The sequence below is a fragment of the Peromyscus maniculatus genome, chromosome 13 (assembly GCF_049852395.1).
Source record: "Peromyscus maniculatus bairdii isolate BWxNUB_F1_BW_parent chromosome 13, HU_Pman_BW_mat_3.1, whole genome shotgun sequence".
NCBI classification, from domain to species: domain Eukaryota; kingdom Metazoa; phylum Chordata; class Mammalia; order Rodentia; family Cricetidae; genus Peromyscus; species Peromyscus maniculatus.
This window is the reverse complement of record NC_134864.1, coordinates 42,258,733-42,276,666: the sequence shown is the minus strand read 5'-3', so window position 1 is coordinate 42,276,666 and position 17,934 is coordinate 42,258,733. Positions and strand designations below refer to the sequence as shown.

At 45.2% G+C, this 17,934-nt stretch overlaps 1 protein-coding gene across 1 annotated transcript in view; it reads left to right on the top strand.

The window, feature by feature from the left end:
• Positions 1-17,934, top strand: part of Xrcc5 (X-ray repair cross complementing 5) — a 99,124-nt gene that overhangs the window by 16,825 nt on the left and 64,365 nt on the right. Inside the window, exons 7-11 of the mRNA XM_006972228.4 lie at positions 2,535-2,649; positions 3,767-3,905; positions 5,720-5,832; positions 12,435-12,497; positions 17,306-17,443. Coding sequence (XP_006972290.1) covers positions 2,535-2,649; positions 3,767-3,905; positions 5,720-5,832; positions 12,435-12,497; positions 17,306-17,443 — 568 coding nt within the window. The remainder of the gene's footprint in view (positions 1-2,534; positions 2,650-3,766; positions 3,906-5,719; positions 5,833-12,434; positions 12,498-17,305; positions 17,444-17,934) is intronic.

Sequence of the window (17,934 nt, the reverse complement as noted above, 5' to 3'; positions counted from 1 at the left end):
GTCATGGTGGCAGCTGGCAGTGTCTCTCTGCCTCAGCCTTCTGCTTCCCAGTATTCTCCTCTCTCCTTGTCCCACCTACTTCCTGCCTGGCCACTGGCCGATCAGTGTTTTATTTATTGACCAATCAGAGCAACAGATTTGACATACAGACCATCCCACAGCACTTCCCCTGTTCTTTTTTTAAAAAGGAAGGTTTTAACTTTTATACATCTCCAAAGCCAACTTGGTATATTTGGGAAATTGGGCGTAGCTTCTCAAACTACTTCCTGCTGGAGGGGGGCGCTGTATCTTATGGGGACACAAAGAAAATTTAAGGATCATGGAGTACCCTGTGAGACCGTATCGTCTGAGCCAGTTGCCTTGAAACGATTCTGGATGTTGGATCATCTGGGCCATGGTGTCATCGGAGACCTTTCAGGTGGTCTTGGCTGGTCAAACCTGATGTATCTTAATCTGGAACAAATCCATAGCCTCTGGCTTTCTGTGGAAACAAAAGCAGAGCCTCCTTTCCAAAGCAACATATCCTTACATCCAAATTTTGAAGTTAAGGTACCTTTAAAATACACATTTTGGCATAACTCAACAGCTTTTGCAATCAAATGTTTCTCTTCAATTACGAATATCAAAGAGAACATAATCCAGATTCTCTGTGTGGTAGCCATCTTGACGTGGCTTATGTTTTATATTACCTTGAGCTTATTGCTTTAAACTGCAGCCTTCTTAGCACTGTGGCTGCTGGCTCCTCCAACTTCAGCTTCCCAACATGGCGGTTGTACGTTTTCCACCAGCTCTGGGAGCCATCAACTCTCAGAAATAGTGGGTCTATGCTTCTTATCAAAGCAGCGTATAGCCCAGAAACCTCTTTTTGTTTTGTACTAGCAAAGGCTAAATCCACCACACAGCTTAATGTGCCACTTGCAGAGGCCTCATTCCCGCCATACTGCAGGTCAAGCACACACACCAGGAACCCGCCAGTAACTCAAACAGGCAGCTGCTGCTCATTTGAGAGAGACAATTAGGAAGCTGTTTTTAGCTCCATTTTAGAATCTTTTCTCAGGTTTTAGGTGGAAACTCTTGCCCCACGTTGGGCGCCATTTGTAGCTAGAGTTTTCCTGCCTTGCCCACAGTCAGGACAAATCTTTGTCACCCGCCAGTCCCACAGCCGTTCAGACCCAACCAAGTAAACACAGAGACTTATATTGCTTACAAACTGTATCGCCGTGGCAGGCTTCTTGCTAACTGTTCTTATAGCTTAAATTAATCCATTTCCATAAATCTAAGCTGGTGGCTTACTGGTGTCTTCACATGCTGCTGGTCATGGCGGCAGCTGGCAGTGTCTCTCCTCCAGGCAGAAGTTTTAATTGGAAGGAATAAGGGCTTGAGGAAAAGAGACAGCACTGGCTGTGGGAAATTATCTTTATATAAAAAATTAAAAAAAATCCTTGGTCCAGAATCCATACCTCCTGATATCTTGAATGGACTAGTAATGTTTCATGAGATAAGTTAGATCTGGTGCAGGCATAGTTATTCTTCACAAACCCAAAGTTGGCTTTGGGGTACTGTGAACTTCGGAAGCAGTTCAGGCAGAACAGCTCCGCCTGTTGTCATATGGTTCTGAGGATTGGGGTCTGTTGAGGTCTCACTGTCTCTAACTCAGTGGGTAACGTAAGATAGTTTTCACCACTTAGAGATTCTTCTTTCATCTATACCATGAACATCAGTCATAGGGACTGGATTGTACACTTTGCATGTATTAGACCGCAATTCCTTTGCTCTTTAGCCTAGTGAATACCACAAATCCCACCTCTTACAGTCTTCTGTTGTGTTTGATTCGGGGGCAGATAAAACCAGACTTGAATTTCACCTTTGTTTAAATGAAGCATCGCTCTACGTTACATTTGTCTTCTCCCAGCCCTTCTCACCATTAAAAAACAGTACAGTTATCTGCTTTCCATAAAGACCAAACCGACTGCTGATCCCTTTATCCCCTGGGTAACCTCTCTGTTGTGCATATAGAAAACACCATGTCTTCTGTCTAGGGGAAGTGGCACTAACTAATGAATTGGGAGCAGGGATGCTGTAGCCAGGTGCCCTTCCTTTGATACCCTGCAGCCGGGGCTCTTACTCCGCTGTCTCTTGTTTTCTGGAGTTGGCGAGGGCCTTCCACTGGGTGCCCACTCGTGGTGAATGTGCCTTTCTCCTGTCCTCGAAGGTGTGCTTGGTTCTGGATAGACGTCGAGAGGCACTGGTGGAGTTGAGAGAAGTGACTGACGAGATGAGGGGAGGCAGTTCCTTTCCCCCTCTCAGGCAAGCGATTGGAGCTCTGCCGCCCCCCAAGCCGGCTCGCTGTCCCTGGCTCGCTGTCCCTGGCTCCGTTCCCACCACCAGTGCCATCTTCCTGGCGCCCCCTGCCGTTTCTCTCTTTATGATCACCAACAGCTCCCTTCTCATTCCAGTGAACTAAGTAAACCATCTCGTCCAAATGAACATCGGAGCACTGCGTCGCCTTTCACTGTGTGCTTTCTTTTATTAAGTGAGAGTCTACGGCAGCTGTGCGTCTTTAAGAAGATTGAGAGGCGCTCCATGCCCTGGCCCTGCCAACTGACCATCAGCCCCAATTTGTCTATAAAGATTGTAGCCTATAAATCGGTAGGTAGTAAATACGTATTTTTTTTAAAGCACTGTTACCAGGCGGATAAACCCGCTTATGTAAGACGCTGACAATTCATGTGTGAGTTAGTCAGTGTGTAATTCCTGCCTCTGTGGCTGCTCTCCCTGTTGGTTTCGTCTCTGTTTAGCTTTTCATCTAAGAGGCACACGAGGAGGAGTTTTAAGAACTGTTTATACAACGGCTTCGTTCCCTCCTCTTTCTTTCCCTTTTGCTGAGTTGATAATTGATTGTTAGCCAGGAACTCAGGCCTTTGTCCCTTCTTTTAGGAGAAAGAAAGTGTGATGGATCAACCTGTCACTGTATCTCACAGCAAGGGGGTCGATAATACCCCAGAGTTATGTGTAGAGCTTTGGAGACGTGGTCATACCTAATGCGGTTATGAGCGATCCAGTAGTTACAGCATCTCCAGGCTGTCAAAGATGTTGCCTTGTTAGTGTCAGGTTTTGTGTCCTTACTCATCTGCATTTGCACGTCAGAGCTCACTTTTCAACAGTGAATTGCCTTTGGTGATTATTTAAATTCCAGTCTGAGTAGCAATCTGAGCTATGCTCCTGTAGGAGCGCCTCTGTCTTCTCCCGCTCTTTACATGTCTACTAAAAATATAATTTAATCTGAGAAATAAATATACAGACATATTTTTGTATGTTTAAGAACTTAATTCCCAAACACATCGTGAGAAGCATGGAGGTAATTTTGAGTTATTTTGGTTTCTGTCAAGGCCACAGGAGTGTGTGTGTGTGTGGGGGAATATGCTCTGTCAGTTTCTCAGTTTCTCCCCTTTTGACTCTTCCTTTCTTTCTGACTACGGTAAAATGTATGGTCCCCCTTTCTTAGGCAATTTGAGGGTTCTCTATAGAAAGTATGTGTGTATTAAGAAATCAGTATGTGCCTAAAGATTACGAAAGGAGAAAAAGGGAATATAGAGACAGTTACAAGGTAGTCCCCTTTGAAACAAACTAAATTTTACATAATAGGAAAGGAGAGGCTAAACACTGTGTAGCTAGAATAATCGTTAGAGAGTATGCTGGATTTCATTTTCTGTCAGTCACTGTCCTGTCTCTTCTTATTGTTCCTCTCCCTATCATTTGAAAATAGATTGTACAGGAGAGAGTTAAGAAGACTTGGATAGCTGTGGATGCAAGAACCTTAAAGAAGGAAGATATACAAAAAGAAACCGTTTATTGCTTAAATGATGACGACGAAACGGAAGTTTCCAAAGAGGACACTATTCAGGGTATGCTAACAAGCACCTGCACTTTGGCCCAAGAAGATTGTCTTCAAGGTGATGGGAGGTAGCTGAGGCGGGCTGTTCCCCTGCAGCTGGGGCAGCTGGGGCAGCTGGGGCAGCAGTCAGATCCTGGGTCCCGTGGGTCAGGGGGCTCTTGGGCAAGATGGCTCCCAGGGAAGAACTGTGTATTCGATCCTTCCGAATTTAACTGTGTCGCGTGACAGGACTTAGGCCTTGGCTTTGTTTTCATGTGCAGATCCACTAGCTGGGAGGATGCTTATACAAAGGGAGCAAGGCAGCTTCCCCTTACCCTTCCCAGCGTCAGTTTCAGGTTTTATACCCTACCAGATATGCTCAGTTAGGGGACAAGCACTGTTTGTGATTGTTGTCCTGGCTTATGCCCACCAGGCTCTTTAAAGTTGTGCTAGACGTGCCCCACCCAGTTGGCTTAAATAGCGTGTTCAGATGACATCTTTATCCAGAGCCCTTGGCAACTAGCTGAGACGATCTGTATGTTTAAAAGCTCAAATCTTCATATGCCAAATGATGCTTAAGATGGCAGCCGGCTGCTTAGATCAACTTATTACCAGGCTGTGCACTACTCAATATCGTTTTAATTTCCCAGTCCTGGAAAAAAGTGCCACGTATGGCACTATGTCTTACTGGGTGTATTTAACTGTATGAGGAGGTGGGATAGTTTGAAGTTGGTAGTAGATAGAATGATACACAGAACATGATTAATGCATTACGATTTCTGTTACTTGTTTGAATTTAGCAGGTGTAGCACAGGACATGAGTTTTAGAAGTGTAGTTGAGCTGGAATCAGAACCCCATCATTAGCTGATCCGTCTGTCCTGGTGTCAGGACTGGCTCTTGGCGGGAGAAGCATGAGCGAGGCACAGGCCGGGCTCAGAGCGGCCTGGTGTGTCTTAAGCGGCAGCCTGTGTTTTCTCTCCGAATTGTCACAGCCCAGTGAAGCAGACACTCCTGTCATTTCTGTTTTACACACAAGGCTGCCGTAGCTACTTATCGCTGTTGATCCTGGTTCCCGGTTTGAGGGGACAGTAGTCTGTCTGGGCAGGGAAGGGGCGGTAGCAGGACTGGGAGGCCACTGGTTCATTGTTGCATCTGCGCTCAGGAAGCTGATGCTCAGCTCATTTTCTCCCTTTTGTTCAGTTCTGGACCTCACCCGTGAGATGGTGCCGTCCTCTGTCAGGGTGGGTCTCCCTACCTCCCTTAACCCACTGCAGGAACTTCCTCACAGGTACATCCAGAGGTCTGTTTCCACGGTGATTCCAAATCCCATCAAATAGATGGTCAAGGTCAGCTGTCAGCAGACGGGGTGAGAAGCCTGGCAGGCAGAACCCCAGTACCTTGTCTGTCTCCAGCATGTGGTTTTGGACATTTTGTTCTGAAGATTTCCGATGGGCCATTTTCTGTGTGGCTCTCCGGGTTTCTGAGTAAATGTGCTTTGCTTATGTGTACAGCTCATGCTTGTACTGTCTTCAGCACGGCTGTCTTCAGAGGATAGCTAATGTGCTGTGTTGGCCACAGTCTTTCTTCTGGGCTGAGTAATCGTTAAGGTAACTAGACTGCAGAAGACGCTACTCTGAAATCGTAATTAGATTTTAATCATCCGTCTATGGCGTATGTGGCTGGTTCCTGCCTCTGCTTTCTCCCTGTCGATCACAGGGGGCAATGATTGGATTCCAGGGCCTGGAAGACAGAGACTGGCTCTAGAGCGCGTGTATTGTTGATGTATGCACAGAGCTTATTTCAGGCCCCGTATGCCTAACAGATGTTCTGCTCTCGTTCTCCAGGGTTCCGCTACGGAAGCGATATAGTTCCCTTTTCTAAAGTGGATGAGGAACAAATGAAGTATAAATCGGAGGGGAAGTGCTTCTCTGTTTTGGGATTTTGTAGATCTTCTCAGGTACAGCACTTACTCTGCGGTTGTGAACAGAATGCATGCCTTGAGCTTTTGATTGGTGATTTTATTTACAGTTCATACTTATTTCCCGTTAAGTCTTCGAAAATGTAGTTTGGGGATGAGTGTCGCCATTCTTTTTTTTTCTTTTTTAATTTTGTGTGTGGAGCACATGTCCACGTGAGAGGCCGACCTCAGGCGTTCATTCCTCGGGTGCTGCCCAGGGAGTTTGTTTGGAATAGGGTCTCTCACTGCCTTGGAACCTGTCAAGTTGGCTTGGCCGGCTACCAGTGAGCCCCAGGGGTCTGTCTACCTGTCTCTGCCTCGCCAGTGCCGGGGTTACAGGCACTTGCCACCACACCAGGCTTTTTTAAACGGTGGGTTCTGGGGATTGAACTCCTGTCTTTGTGCTTGCTGTTCGAGCTTATCTCCCCAGCCCACTGTCTTTGATGTTTGAAAAGAAAAACCAAGATGTAGAGACTCGACATAAATCTGAAGACCGCATTCACTAGTCACTTCCTCACCACCTAGCCTTTTGCAGTTGTGTGACTTAATCAAACTGATGTGTGTGTGTGTGTGTGTGTGTGTGTGTGTGTGTGTGTGTGTGTGTGGAGAGAGAGAAAGAGAGAGAGAGAGAGAGAGAGAGAGAGAGAGCAAGAGAGCGCTAGGCTTTGACTGTCAAGTAAATCCTACAATATAATTCATTTATTTATTTTAATATATTAAAAAATTACTGTTTATTATGTGTGTGTCTGTGTGGCTGCGTGTGGGCATATGCAGGTACTCAAGGAGGGCGGAGGGTCAAGTCCCCCCGGAGCTGGAGTTACAGGCAGTTGTGAGCCCCTTGACGTGGATGTTGGGGGTCAAACAGGTCCTCTGGGAGGGAGGGATGTGTTCTTAGCCACTCCATCTCTCCAGTCCAGAATGCCAGTGATTTATGTTGAGCACCTTACTCCTCAATTTCTGGTGCAGGGTTTTAGGATGGGCACCTTGTCTGTAAGTCACGTGACTTTTAGGTACCCAAGTGCAGATGCATGAAGTAGACACAATGGAAGTGTAGCAGATTACCATGGGATCCCACATACTCTCCTAGGAAGCGTTGTTCAGAGATTCCCAGAGTCCTTAGTGTCACTCTTCTTGGGGTAGACTGAAAAATGATGAATCATAGCTAATACATTTAAATATTATCTTTTTTTTTTTTTTAAATTTTCAAGACAGGGTTTCTCTGTGTCACCCTTGCTGCCCTAGAACTCGCTCTGTAGACCAGGCTGGCCCCAAACTCAGAGATCCACCTGTCTCAGCCTTCCCAGTGCTGAGATTAAAGGCATGAGCCACCACTGCCCGGGAACTATTAACTTTTGATGCGTATTTCTCCTTAAGTCCCTAGGGATGGAGAGATTTTTTGATGGAGACCTCGTGGGGATTACAATGAAAAGAAACACCATCCAGTCGTCTGGATTAGGAGTCGTTTGTGTTGCCCTAGCACGCAGCCTTATGCACTTTCCGTGTTAGGTTAATCCAGTGGCGTTCCCTACTTTCCTGAGTTCTTTCAAAATCCGAATGCCAAGGCCTGGAGACATGGCTCAGTAGTTAAGAACATGAGCAGCTCTGCCCCAGGACCAGAATTTGGTTCCCAGGGCCACGTCGTCGAGTGGCTCACAGGTGCCTATTATTCCAGTTCAAGGGTGTCTGACACCCTCTTCTGGTGTCCAGGAGCACCTGCATGTACATGCCATATATTTACACACACACACACACACACACACACACACACACACACAGTCTTTAAAAAGCAAACAGAATAAACCCTCATAAGCCAAAAAGTGGGCAAATTTACTTAAAATCTCTAAAAATAAGTCAGGTGTGGTACCGCATGCCTGTAATTCCAGCACTCAAGAGGCTTAGGCAGGTGGATCTCTGTGGGTTCGAGGCCAGCCTGGTCTACAGAGCAAGTTCCAGGGCAGCCAGGGCTACACAGAGAAACCCTGCCTCAAAACACCAAAACAAACAACTCCAAGAATGTACTGAAATGAGATGTACTAAGTGAGAATAACTATATTTTGGAAATTTAGAGGCCCTAAAATTTCTTTAAAGTAAAATTATTTACATTGCAAAGTATATAAAGTTCGAATTTGTGATTATTAGTGGCAATGCTTATTAGTTTTGAGTGAAACTAACCTTATTTACACCAATTTGTAGAAATTGTCTCCCATCTTTAAAAAAAGATCTATTTTTATTTTTTTATTTTAATGTGCATGAATGTTTGCTTGTATGTACATCTGTGTACCATGAGCATGCAATGCCTGTACTCGCCAGAAGAGGGCGCAAGGTCACTGGAACTGGAGTTAGTGAGTTGCCATGTGGATGCTGGGAATTGAACCTGAGTCCTCTGGAAGAGCAATCAGAATTCTTAACTGCTGAGCTATCTCTCCAGCCCTCCTCTCCCATTTCTGAGACAGGTTTCACAATGTATTCCTGGCTGGCCTGCAACTTATTATGTAGACTAGGCTGGCCTCGAACTCACAGAGATGTGTCTGCTTTTGCCTCCCAGTTGCTGGGATTAAAGATGTGCATCACCACATCTGACTGAAACCGCCCTCTGTGCCTGTGTCTAGACACACAAGCACTACCCCAAACACCTAGTATAATTCACAACTGCAAATATTGAAATCACGTCTGCCAGGCTGGAAGTGAGGACCTGTTTTAGCTAAATAACGAAGCAAAGCAGAGGAAGAGAGAGAGAGAGAGAAAAAATACACACGTTCCTTTTTGAGATACTTTTATTAACTTCAGATTTTACTTCTAAAAACTTGAAATGCTTTCTGGATCAATTTTTTTTTTTTAACTTCTAAATCAATTTTACTTTATTGATTTTGCTTTTGAAGGAGGAAATACTTTTATTCAAGTTCAGACTTGAATAAAGACCTAAGAAAGATTGTCCATCTCAAAGAGAAGAATCCCCCTGCTCCCCAAAGTGAGAGAAGGGTCTCGCAGGTCTCCTGAGACAGGACGATGGCAGGCTTGACAGGCTTAGACATGCTGTTTGGTCTCTTTACCCAGCAGCCATCCAGGGCCACGGTCAACTTTGTTTTAATGTCCCCTCTCAAACAAGTATCCTGAAAATATTATAACTACCGTTCAGTGAATAATTACAGTGTTCCAACATGTAAGCATTTGATAAAAGTTCTCCTTCAGTTATCATTAGCCTCTCAGGCATGTGCTGTGCTTTGCATTTTTTAAAGATTAGGACATTGCAGATTAGTCCCATTATGTAACTAGTTTAAGGTCTTACATGGAAATGGGAGTCGACATGGATTTTGAGACTCCAAAGTCTGAGCCGTTATTTACGCATTTTTTTATGTGCACTGGTGTCTCGCCTGCGTGTGTGTCTGTGTGAGGGTGTGTCAGATCCCCTGGAACTGGAGTTACAGACAGTCTTGAGCCGCCATGTGGGTGCTGGGAATTGAACCCAGGTCCTCTGGAAGAGCAGCCAGTGCTCTTTACTGCTGCGCCATCCCTCCAGCCTGGTCTGTGCCTTTATTCAGTGGCACTCTCACCATATGGTTAGCATGGTTTTGACTAGCCCACTGCACCTATCTGCTTTTATGTATTTTCTTAACCAAAGGACACGAGGTGTTAAACATAGTGTTTTCCATGCGGAATATGAAAAAAATACAGATCTGCCCCTTTTAGCAGACTAGCAGTTATCACTTATCTTAAAATCACACTGTCTTCACTGGAATGTTGACAGAATATCATTTCTGGAATGAATTGGTGTGAAATAGTTTTGTGTGTGGATAGTGACTGATTGTTTGCTAGCCAGCACACTACCACTGAGTGTGTGTGTGTGTGTGTTTTACTGTTTTTACTTTAAAATAACAAGCAGTTTTTCAGTTCTTTTCCCAAGTTGTTAGGTGTTCTGGGTATATAATTGCAAGAATTTAGCTATTAGCTTCCCTCCAAATTCCTTGCTGTTCTTTGAAGAAGTCGTTTAGGTACACTAGGAAAAGATAGCATTAGCTGTTTCTTTTTTTTTTTTTTTTTTTTTTTTTTTTTTTTTTTTGGTTTTTTCGAGACAGGGTTTCTCTGCGTAGTTTTGCGCCTTTCCTGGAGCTCACTTGGTAGCCCAGGCTGGCCTCGAACTCACAGAGATCCACCTGGCTCTGCCTCCGAGTGCTGGGATTAAAGGCGTGCGCCACCACCGCCCGGCTTGTTTTTTGTTTTTTGGTTTTTTTTTTTGTTTTTTTTTTTTTTTTTTTTTTTTTTTTTTTTTCAAGACAGGGTTTCTCTGTGTAGCTTTGCGCCTTTCCTGGAACTCGCTTTGGAGACCAGGCTGGCCTCGAACTCACAGAGATCCGCCTGGCTCTGCCTCCCAAGTGCTGGGATTAAAGGCGTGCGCCACCACCGCCCGGCTGCATTAGCTGTTTCTTAAAAGTTTGTTTTCATGCAGCTGACGAGATGGCGCAGTAGGTAAGAGCACTGTCAGCTCTTCCAGAGGACCTGGGTTCAGTTCCCAGCACCCACATGGTGGCTCACAAGTGTCTGTAACTCCTGTTCCAGGGATTGGCACCCTCCCAATGACAAACATGCAGGCAATAACCAGTGCACATAAAATATAAATAAACGTAAAAAGATTTGTTTTTATTTTTAATTATGTGTATGTGTGTATGTAGTAGAATATTATTTTAAGCTGTGTTACTTTTGTTTATGTTGCAATGGTTTAACTCTATGAAGCTGTGTTACTGTGCCTGTCTAAAACACCTGATGGTCTAATAAGGAACTGAACAGGCAATGGCAAGGCAGGAGAAAGGATAGGTGGGGCTGGTAGGCAGAGAGAATAATTAGAAAGAGATCTAGGAATGAGAGGAGGAGGGGATCAGGGGCCAGCCACCCAGCTATATAACCAGCAACAGGGTAAGAAAGAAGGGTATACAGAAATAGAGAAAGGTAAGAGCCCAGAGGCAAAAGACAGATGGGAAAACTCGTTAAGAAAAACTGGCAAGAAACAAGCCAAGCTAAGGCCGGGCATTCATAATTAAGAATAAGCCTCCATGTGTGATTTATTTGCTGGGTAGTGGGCCCCCCAAAAAGCAAAAGGGCAAAAGCAAACAGCATGTGTGCACCTGCGTGTAGGTATGTGTAAGTGAGTGTAGGTGCCTGTGGAGCCCAGAGGTGTTGGATCCTCTGGAGCTGGAGTTATAGGTGGTTGTGAGTCACCTGACCTGAGGGCTGGGAACCAAACTCAGGGACTTGGCAAGAGCAGTGTGTGCTCTTAACCGCTGAGCCTTCTCTCCAGCACCCTTATTAGCTATTTTTTTTAAAAAATAAATCAGCGACTGTTATAAATTCTAACAGGGTAAATAAATCTCTGTGGATATGCTGTATGGAACTGTAGGGTTATTCGACCTCATACCTCTGGAGCTTAGTGTTCTTGAGCCGAGGTTACAGTAAAGTGCTCCTAGTTTCTCAGCTTCAGAGGAAAGGGTGCAGGAAGAGGCAGATAAGAAATGCTGCCCAGGACAGCACAGAACACTTTATTCCAAATAAGCCCCAGGCTGCAGCTACGCAGACAGCTGATCTCGGTAGATGGGTGTTGGGGTTGCGATTTCAGGAACTTGAACATTCATTTTCTAGTCGGGTATTTGTAGGGTTCTGTGACCCTGATTGCCTTTCAAGAGTGGCAAGGATCGGCAGTACATTTTGTTTAACTGGTTTCCCTGCCTCCGGCCTGCTGAGCTTGGCTCTTTGCTATGGTGTCCTTGCAGTTCATCAGGGGCTTGTCACCGCGCCTGAGGACTTTATTCCTGGAGGCCCTATGAGACAGTCTTTGTTAGTCTCTAATTCCCTTTACCTTGCACTGTTCCACTGCTGTAAGAGCCACACCCGTGAACAGGCACTGTGTACTCCACTGCTGTAAGAGCCGCACCCGTGAACAGGCACTGTGTACTCCACTCCTGTAAGAGCCGTACCCGTGAACACGCACTGTGTACCTGTCGCTCTAGATTGCTGGTCACTGATATGTCTGCCCAGGATCTAGTGTAAACACCTTGTTTTACTTTTGATTTTCCTAAATGTATTCGTTTTTATGTGTACGAGTGTTTTCCTGCATGTACGTATGTGCGTCATGTGCATGCCTGGTGCCCTTTGTGAGAGCAGCAAGTGCTCTTAGCTGCTGAGCTGTCTCTCCAATCCTCAGACTTTTCTTTTGGTTAGTTCCTACTCTCCAAGTCTTGGCTGAGGTGTCCGTTTTTGCATACATCTTCTGAAACCCTCACGAGCAAGCCCAGTTCCCTCTGTTCTTAGGACACCATATAATGTCAGACTATATATAATGCAGCATTGGATTTCATTCTGCATCTATCTAGGCTTCTGAAGGACCTGGGTATATCCTGTTCGCTGCTCTGTTTTAGTGTACAGTTATAGAACGATACAGGGCATGCACTGGGTGCTCATTGAGTTGAGGTTCAAGAACTAAATTGTTTCTAGTCACTCTTGCTGTTTATCAGTAAGATCATTTTGAGCAGACAGTTTTAGCAATGTGTGACCTTACAGCTGTAGATATTTTTCATTCTGCTTCAAAACCATTTTTTTTTCCCCTTCCCTTGTAGGTCCATAGAAGATTCTTTATGGGATATCAAGTTCTAAAGGTCTTTGCAGCAAAAGATGATGAGGTGAGTTGGGTGTGGAAGTTTGAGACAGTACTACAAAATTCAGCTGTCATTTTAGGGAAGTGGGTTGTTTATGCCCCCCCACCCCCTTTGAGACAGGGATTCTCTGTGTAGTTCTGGCTATCCTGGGCCTCACTTTGTAGACCACGCTGACCTTGAACTCAGAAATCAGTTTGCCTCTGCCTCCTAGATGCTATGATTAAAGGCATATACCACCACACATGGCCTGCCTTTGTGTTTTAAATGCAGTGAAAAAAATCACCAACCTTTAACTCTGAAAAGGGAGAAATGATAAATGAGTTTGTTTTAGCTTGAGCAGAAGACCCAAGGATATAGTCTTGCACAGCAGTAACCTTTGAACCGTTTGACTTAGGTGTAGGAATTCATGTCAGGTGTCCAGGAGAGTTAGGTCAGGTTGACACTTGTCTCTCATGAACACTGAGCGTTTAGTGCTGGTGTGTGGACCTGGAGAGTGGTCCTGACCTGTGGACTCTTTCCCTCTTCCCCAATGTCCCCCGAGATTCTCTGTTGGCAGGCTGGTCTCTTCCTGGCTGACAATCTTTTCTTTCACATCTTACACTCACACCTTACTTATTTCCTTTCTGAACTATTAAATCAGAACTCAGTATTTCATTGGTGTGTTGGCCTTAGCTAGAAAATCCCAATACAGAATGTGTTTAAGACAGTAAGCAGGCTTCTAAAATCCGAAAGTATTTGCATTAGAAAATCATGAATTTAATGTAGAAGATTCATTTTGGGTGGGAGTATGGTATTGATGATCTCTTTTTCTCCCCACCTCTGGAATGTGGCTGGCTGCTCACCTAGTAGGTGATCATGTGATTGTTGTCTGAGAACAGTTACAATTAAGAGAAGATGCTTGGCTTCCACTTTACAGAGTGGGCGTGAGTTCCTTACAACACACAGATGACTTCACATTTGAGAATTCTAGGTCATGGTTTTCTCCTGAGTCAAGCCTTCTTAGAAATTGTACTGCTCTGGTCTGGCGTGTATTGTTAAACCATGACTTTTAAACTTCAGCTGTGGATTTAATCCCCGCCCCTTGTTTTCCTTTCCACAAAGGGAATTCTGACTACCTCATGAGAACCATTAGAAAATGTTCTGTTGCAGAGCTGTGTTCGGGCACGTGAACTGCAACTCCGATTTGTCATATAAGTGACTAATTTCTGTTGTCAGAGTCAAGTGTAACCATAGGGACAAGTTTCTAACGAAGCAGCGTGTGTGTGGAATAAGGACCGGGGCTGCACTAGGGCACACGTACACGGGCCTGGGAGCCGGTGTGCTTGAAGAACAGAGGAGGGTTCGGGGGTTTTATTAGGACCAGGGAAGCTGCGCAGTTATTGTGAAAGATAGCTCATTGGCATTTCGGTGCTCTAGGGGGTCGGTAAACCCTGACTGACGCTCTGTGGAAGTGGGTAGGTAAGGCTAGCCCCAAGGTTACTGTTGTGCAGTCATTACTAAGTACAGGTAGATCTAGAGGTAGGGTAGGCTGTCTCCGATTGGTTCCTCGAGATAATTTGGGCCAGATATTGGTGACCTGGGGTTTTTTTCTTTCCCATAGGCCTTCAATTTCTATTTTTGTGGATTGTGACAGATATGACTCAATTTTATATAATGCATTTTTATATATTATGGGGTCACTTTGAAGGTTTTTTTTTTTTTAAAGGCAGGGTTTCTCTGTGTAGCTTTGGAGCCTGTCCTGGAACTTGCTCTGCAGATCAGGCTGGCCTCGAACTCACAGAGATCCTCCTGCCTCTGCCTCCCAAGTGCTGGGATGAAAGGCGTGTGTACCACCACCTGGCCACTTTGAAGTTTTTTTTTTTTTTTTTTTTTGGTTTTTCGAGACAGGGTTTCTCTGTGTAGCTCTGCGCCTTTCCCGGAACTCACTTGGTAGTCCAGGCTGGCCTTGAACTCAACAGAGATCCACCTGTCTCTGCCTCCCGAGTGCTGGGATTAAAGGCGTGCGCCACCACCGCTCAGCCACTTTGAAGTTTTTTAAGAAAAGACATCTTCATTTCCTAATGGCTCTTTGGTGTCTGTCAGTTTTCGATGTGGTAGTCAAAACTGATGTTATCTAACTGGAGCATGCGAGACGGGGAGAGCAGGGAAAGAATGCTGTGTGAGAACTCCAGGAAAAACTGCATGCAGCGGACTTGTGTGGGCAGACGGGGAGTGGGAGGGCCGTGACAGATGTAATAGCAGTCTTCATACATTTTGAGAGGGATCATGTGAAGTAGAAATTCATCTGTGCTTCATACCAGAGAAGCGAACTGCGACCAACAGGTGGGGAGCTCTGCTCCCAATGAATCATTCTGTCATCCAAGATGACTAACTCCAGATGGATTGCTTTCTCGTGAGGTAGTCAGATGCCCACCCATCTCTGGAAGTTTGTGAGCAGTCTCCAATAGTACCAGTCATGTGCATCGTAGGGGGTTGTTAAAGTAGGTGAATATTACTGTTTTTCAATTACAATATTCGGTGAATAACTCCTTACATTTTCTCTTTTGGTTATTTGCTTATAATTGTGTGTGTGTGTGTGTGTGTGTGTGTGTAGAGATTGTATATATTTATGTGCTGATTTGCACTGTGTGTAGAAGAGAAGGGGAGAGGAATTAAAGGCAGGATTAGTATTGATGTAATTTAGAAGATAATCATCAGCCCACTATCCTTTACATTGAATATCCTGATTGGTCCTGTCAAAGACACACAAATTCAGATTTCAAGCAAATTAGAAATAGTCTCTTCCCTAGACGCTGCATTTTTGGTCTTCTTTTATGAGATTTAGTATTAGAACATACATGTTGTATTTGCTCTATGTCTCATTTCCACTAATAAAGAACACATTTGCTCAATAAAGTCAGGAAGTCCTCTTAGTTCTATGACAAAGCCTTGGAACCTAGCAGAGAATAGGCTTAATGTAAGTATTCCTTGAAACGAGGGAGATTTATCTCTTTTGAAATCTGTAGACAATTTTGATGGCAAGATATTGAGGCCATAGGTTTTCATGAAGGGATGGGATACACATAGCTAACTTTGATACAGGTTAGCTGTGATACAGGAAAAGTGCGCAGTGTTGGGGAATTTGGAAGACAGATCTGAGGTGGGTTAGAAGACGTGGTGGGGTTGTAGCCAGAAAGAAATTACATGAGCAGACGCCCCAGGGGAAGCCATACACAAGCCCCTAGCCCTGCTCATTGATCAGCTCCGTGAGGCTGGAGAGAACTGTTGGAGGTCGGTGGGAGGGACTGACATGGTCCGCTCCGACCGGAAGAGGCAGTGATGGGCTTGAGCGACAGTGGAGAGGGCGAGTTGGGGGACGAGGAAGGTGGGATTGTTTTGAGGCCATAGTTTGGTTGAGTCGGGGGTGCTGTTGGGGAAGCAGGGAGTACAGGAGAAGGGCAGTAATGAGTCTGGTAAGATGGGGTGTCCACCAGCAGTCTGCGCCTGGTCATGCGAGAGGATTTATTTGTGTACCCAGGTGCAGAAGCCAGGAAAAGATACTGGGTGGGTGCCTTTCTCTCCATATTTCCTTATTTCCATGGTTGAGACAGGGTCTCTTGCGAGGCTAGAAACTTGCCATTTTGGCCAGGCTGGATGGCTGGGCTGGGCTTGCTAGTCAGTCAATGCTAGGGTTACAGGCACACACAGCTGTGCCTGGATTTTCATGTGGATGCTGGAGATTCGAGCTCAGATGCCGAAGATTGGACTTTAGATCCCTAGTCAATAAGGACAAGCACTCTTTACTCACGGAACTGTCTCCCCAACCCCTTAGAAGAGTTTGAAAGATGATTTTGACTCTTCAGCTCACGGGACTGGAGGAAATTATCCCTAAATTGAGTTTGAGAATGAGAAGAGGAAAGAAAGACTGAAAGTAGACTTTAAGAACTAGTTGGCTCTCGATGTGAACCAATGTACAAACTGTGCTATAAAAGATGCCTTAAATATAAGGCACCAGCCTGGTCTACAGAGCGAGATCCAGGAAAGGCACAAAGCTACACAGAGAAACCCTGTCTTGAAAAAAAAAAAAAAAAAGAACTAGTTGGAAGAAGAAAAGATCTTGGGGAGCAGTGGCCCACACAGATTAATTAGAGGACCCTGTCACTTCTGAAGTCAAGAGTGTGGAGAAAGGGGCCAGGGGCCAGGCAGGAAGCTACGGTGAGTCCACCAACCAGAGATTTGGCAGGTAGAAGTCATGGACTCTGGAGGGTAGTTTCATTAAGAAAGTAGAAAGCCTAGCTGAATGGAATCAAAGAATAATCATGTTCTAAGCATATGTAATTGAGAAGGTTTTGAGAAAAAGAGAGAGAGAGAGACAGACAGAGATTTTGTTTAGGAAGGCTGAGTCCTGAATTTAGAGTGTGGGCTTAAACTCAGAGAAAAGGAGGTCATGGTAGTGGGGATCTAGTTAATAAGGTCTAAAAGAGGCACACGAAGTGTCCTGTGTGATTCTGATGTATGTGAAAGGACACTTTCGCTTTGCTTGTTGGTGGTGCGGATGCAGTCCAGGGTTTTGCACATGCTTTGTGGGTGGTGCAGATGCAGCCCAGGGTTTGCACATGCTTTGTGGGTGGTGCAGATGCAGCCTAGGGTTTTGCACATGCTTTGTGGGTGGTGCAGATGCAGCCCAGGGTTTTGCACATGCTCAGCAGGTGCTCTCCCCCTGAGCTGTATATCCTTGAAAAGATGCCTGAACCAGGAAGAACGCAGAGACCCCGTGTGTGTGCCCAGGAAGTGCTGTTTGTGTGGAACTCTCACACGCTGGACCTGTGCTGACACACACATCTCTCTTACAGGCGGCTGCTGTTGCTCTCTCTTCCCTTATTCATGCTTTGGATGAGTTAAACATGGTGGCCATCGTTCGGTATGCATATGACAGGAGAGCTAATCCTCAGGTCGGCGTAGCCTTCCCTCATATTAAGGATGCCTATGAGGTAAAACCTGCAGGTCTTTTCAGCCTCCCCTGCCCCTTTCCACCTTTCCTTTTAAAAAAAATCCTTTTTTTTTGCAGTCTTGGGGATCCATCCCGTCCCGCCCAGGGCCTCACCCCTGCTAGGCTATTCTTCATCCCCTGGGCTATTTCGTTTCCCTCTGTCCCTTTATTCTAAGCATTGCTTTGGGATCTTGTTAAAATACGTATTCTAGTTCTGAGTGGGACTCATTTTCTGAATTTCTTGCAAACTCCCAGAGAATGTTGGGATTGCTGATCTGTGACCAGGTTTTCAGTTAGAAAACAATGTGACTCATGAAAGTATTTAAGGGACTTTTTATTAAACCAGTAAAGGTGACACAAGGCTTTCTCTGAGTTTTCATCCTCTTGGCCTTTTCAGAGCCATGTGGGAAGAGAAATCACCTCCAGTTTAGCTGATCAGGACCATGAATAAAGGCTGTGGATGTGGTTATATTGTGAGCTGAGTGAAGTCCA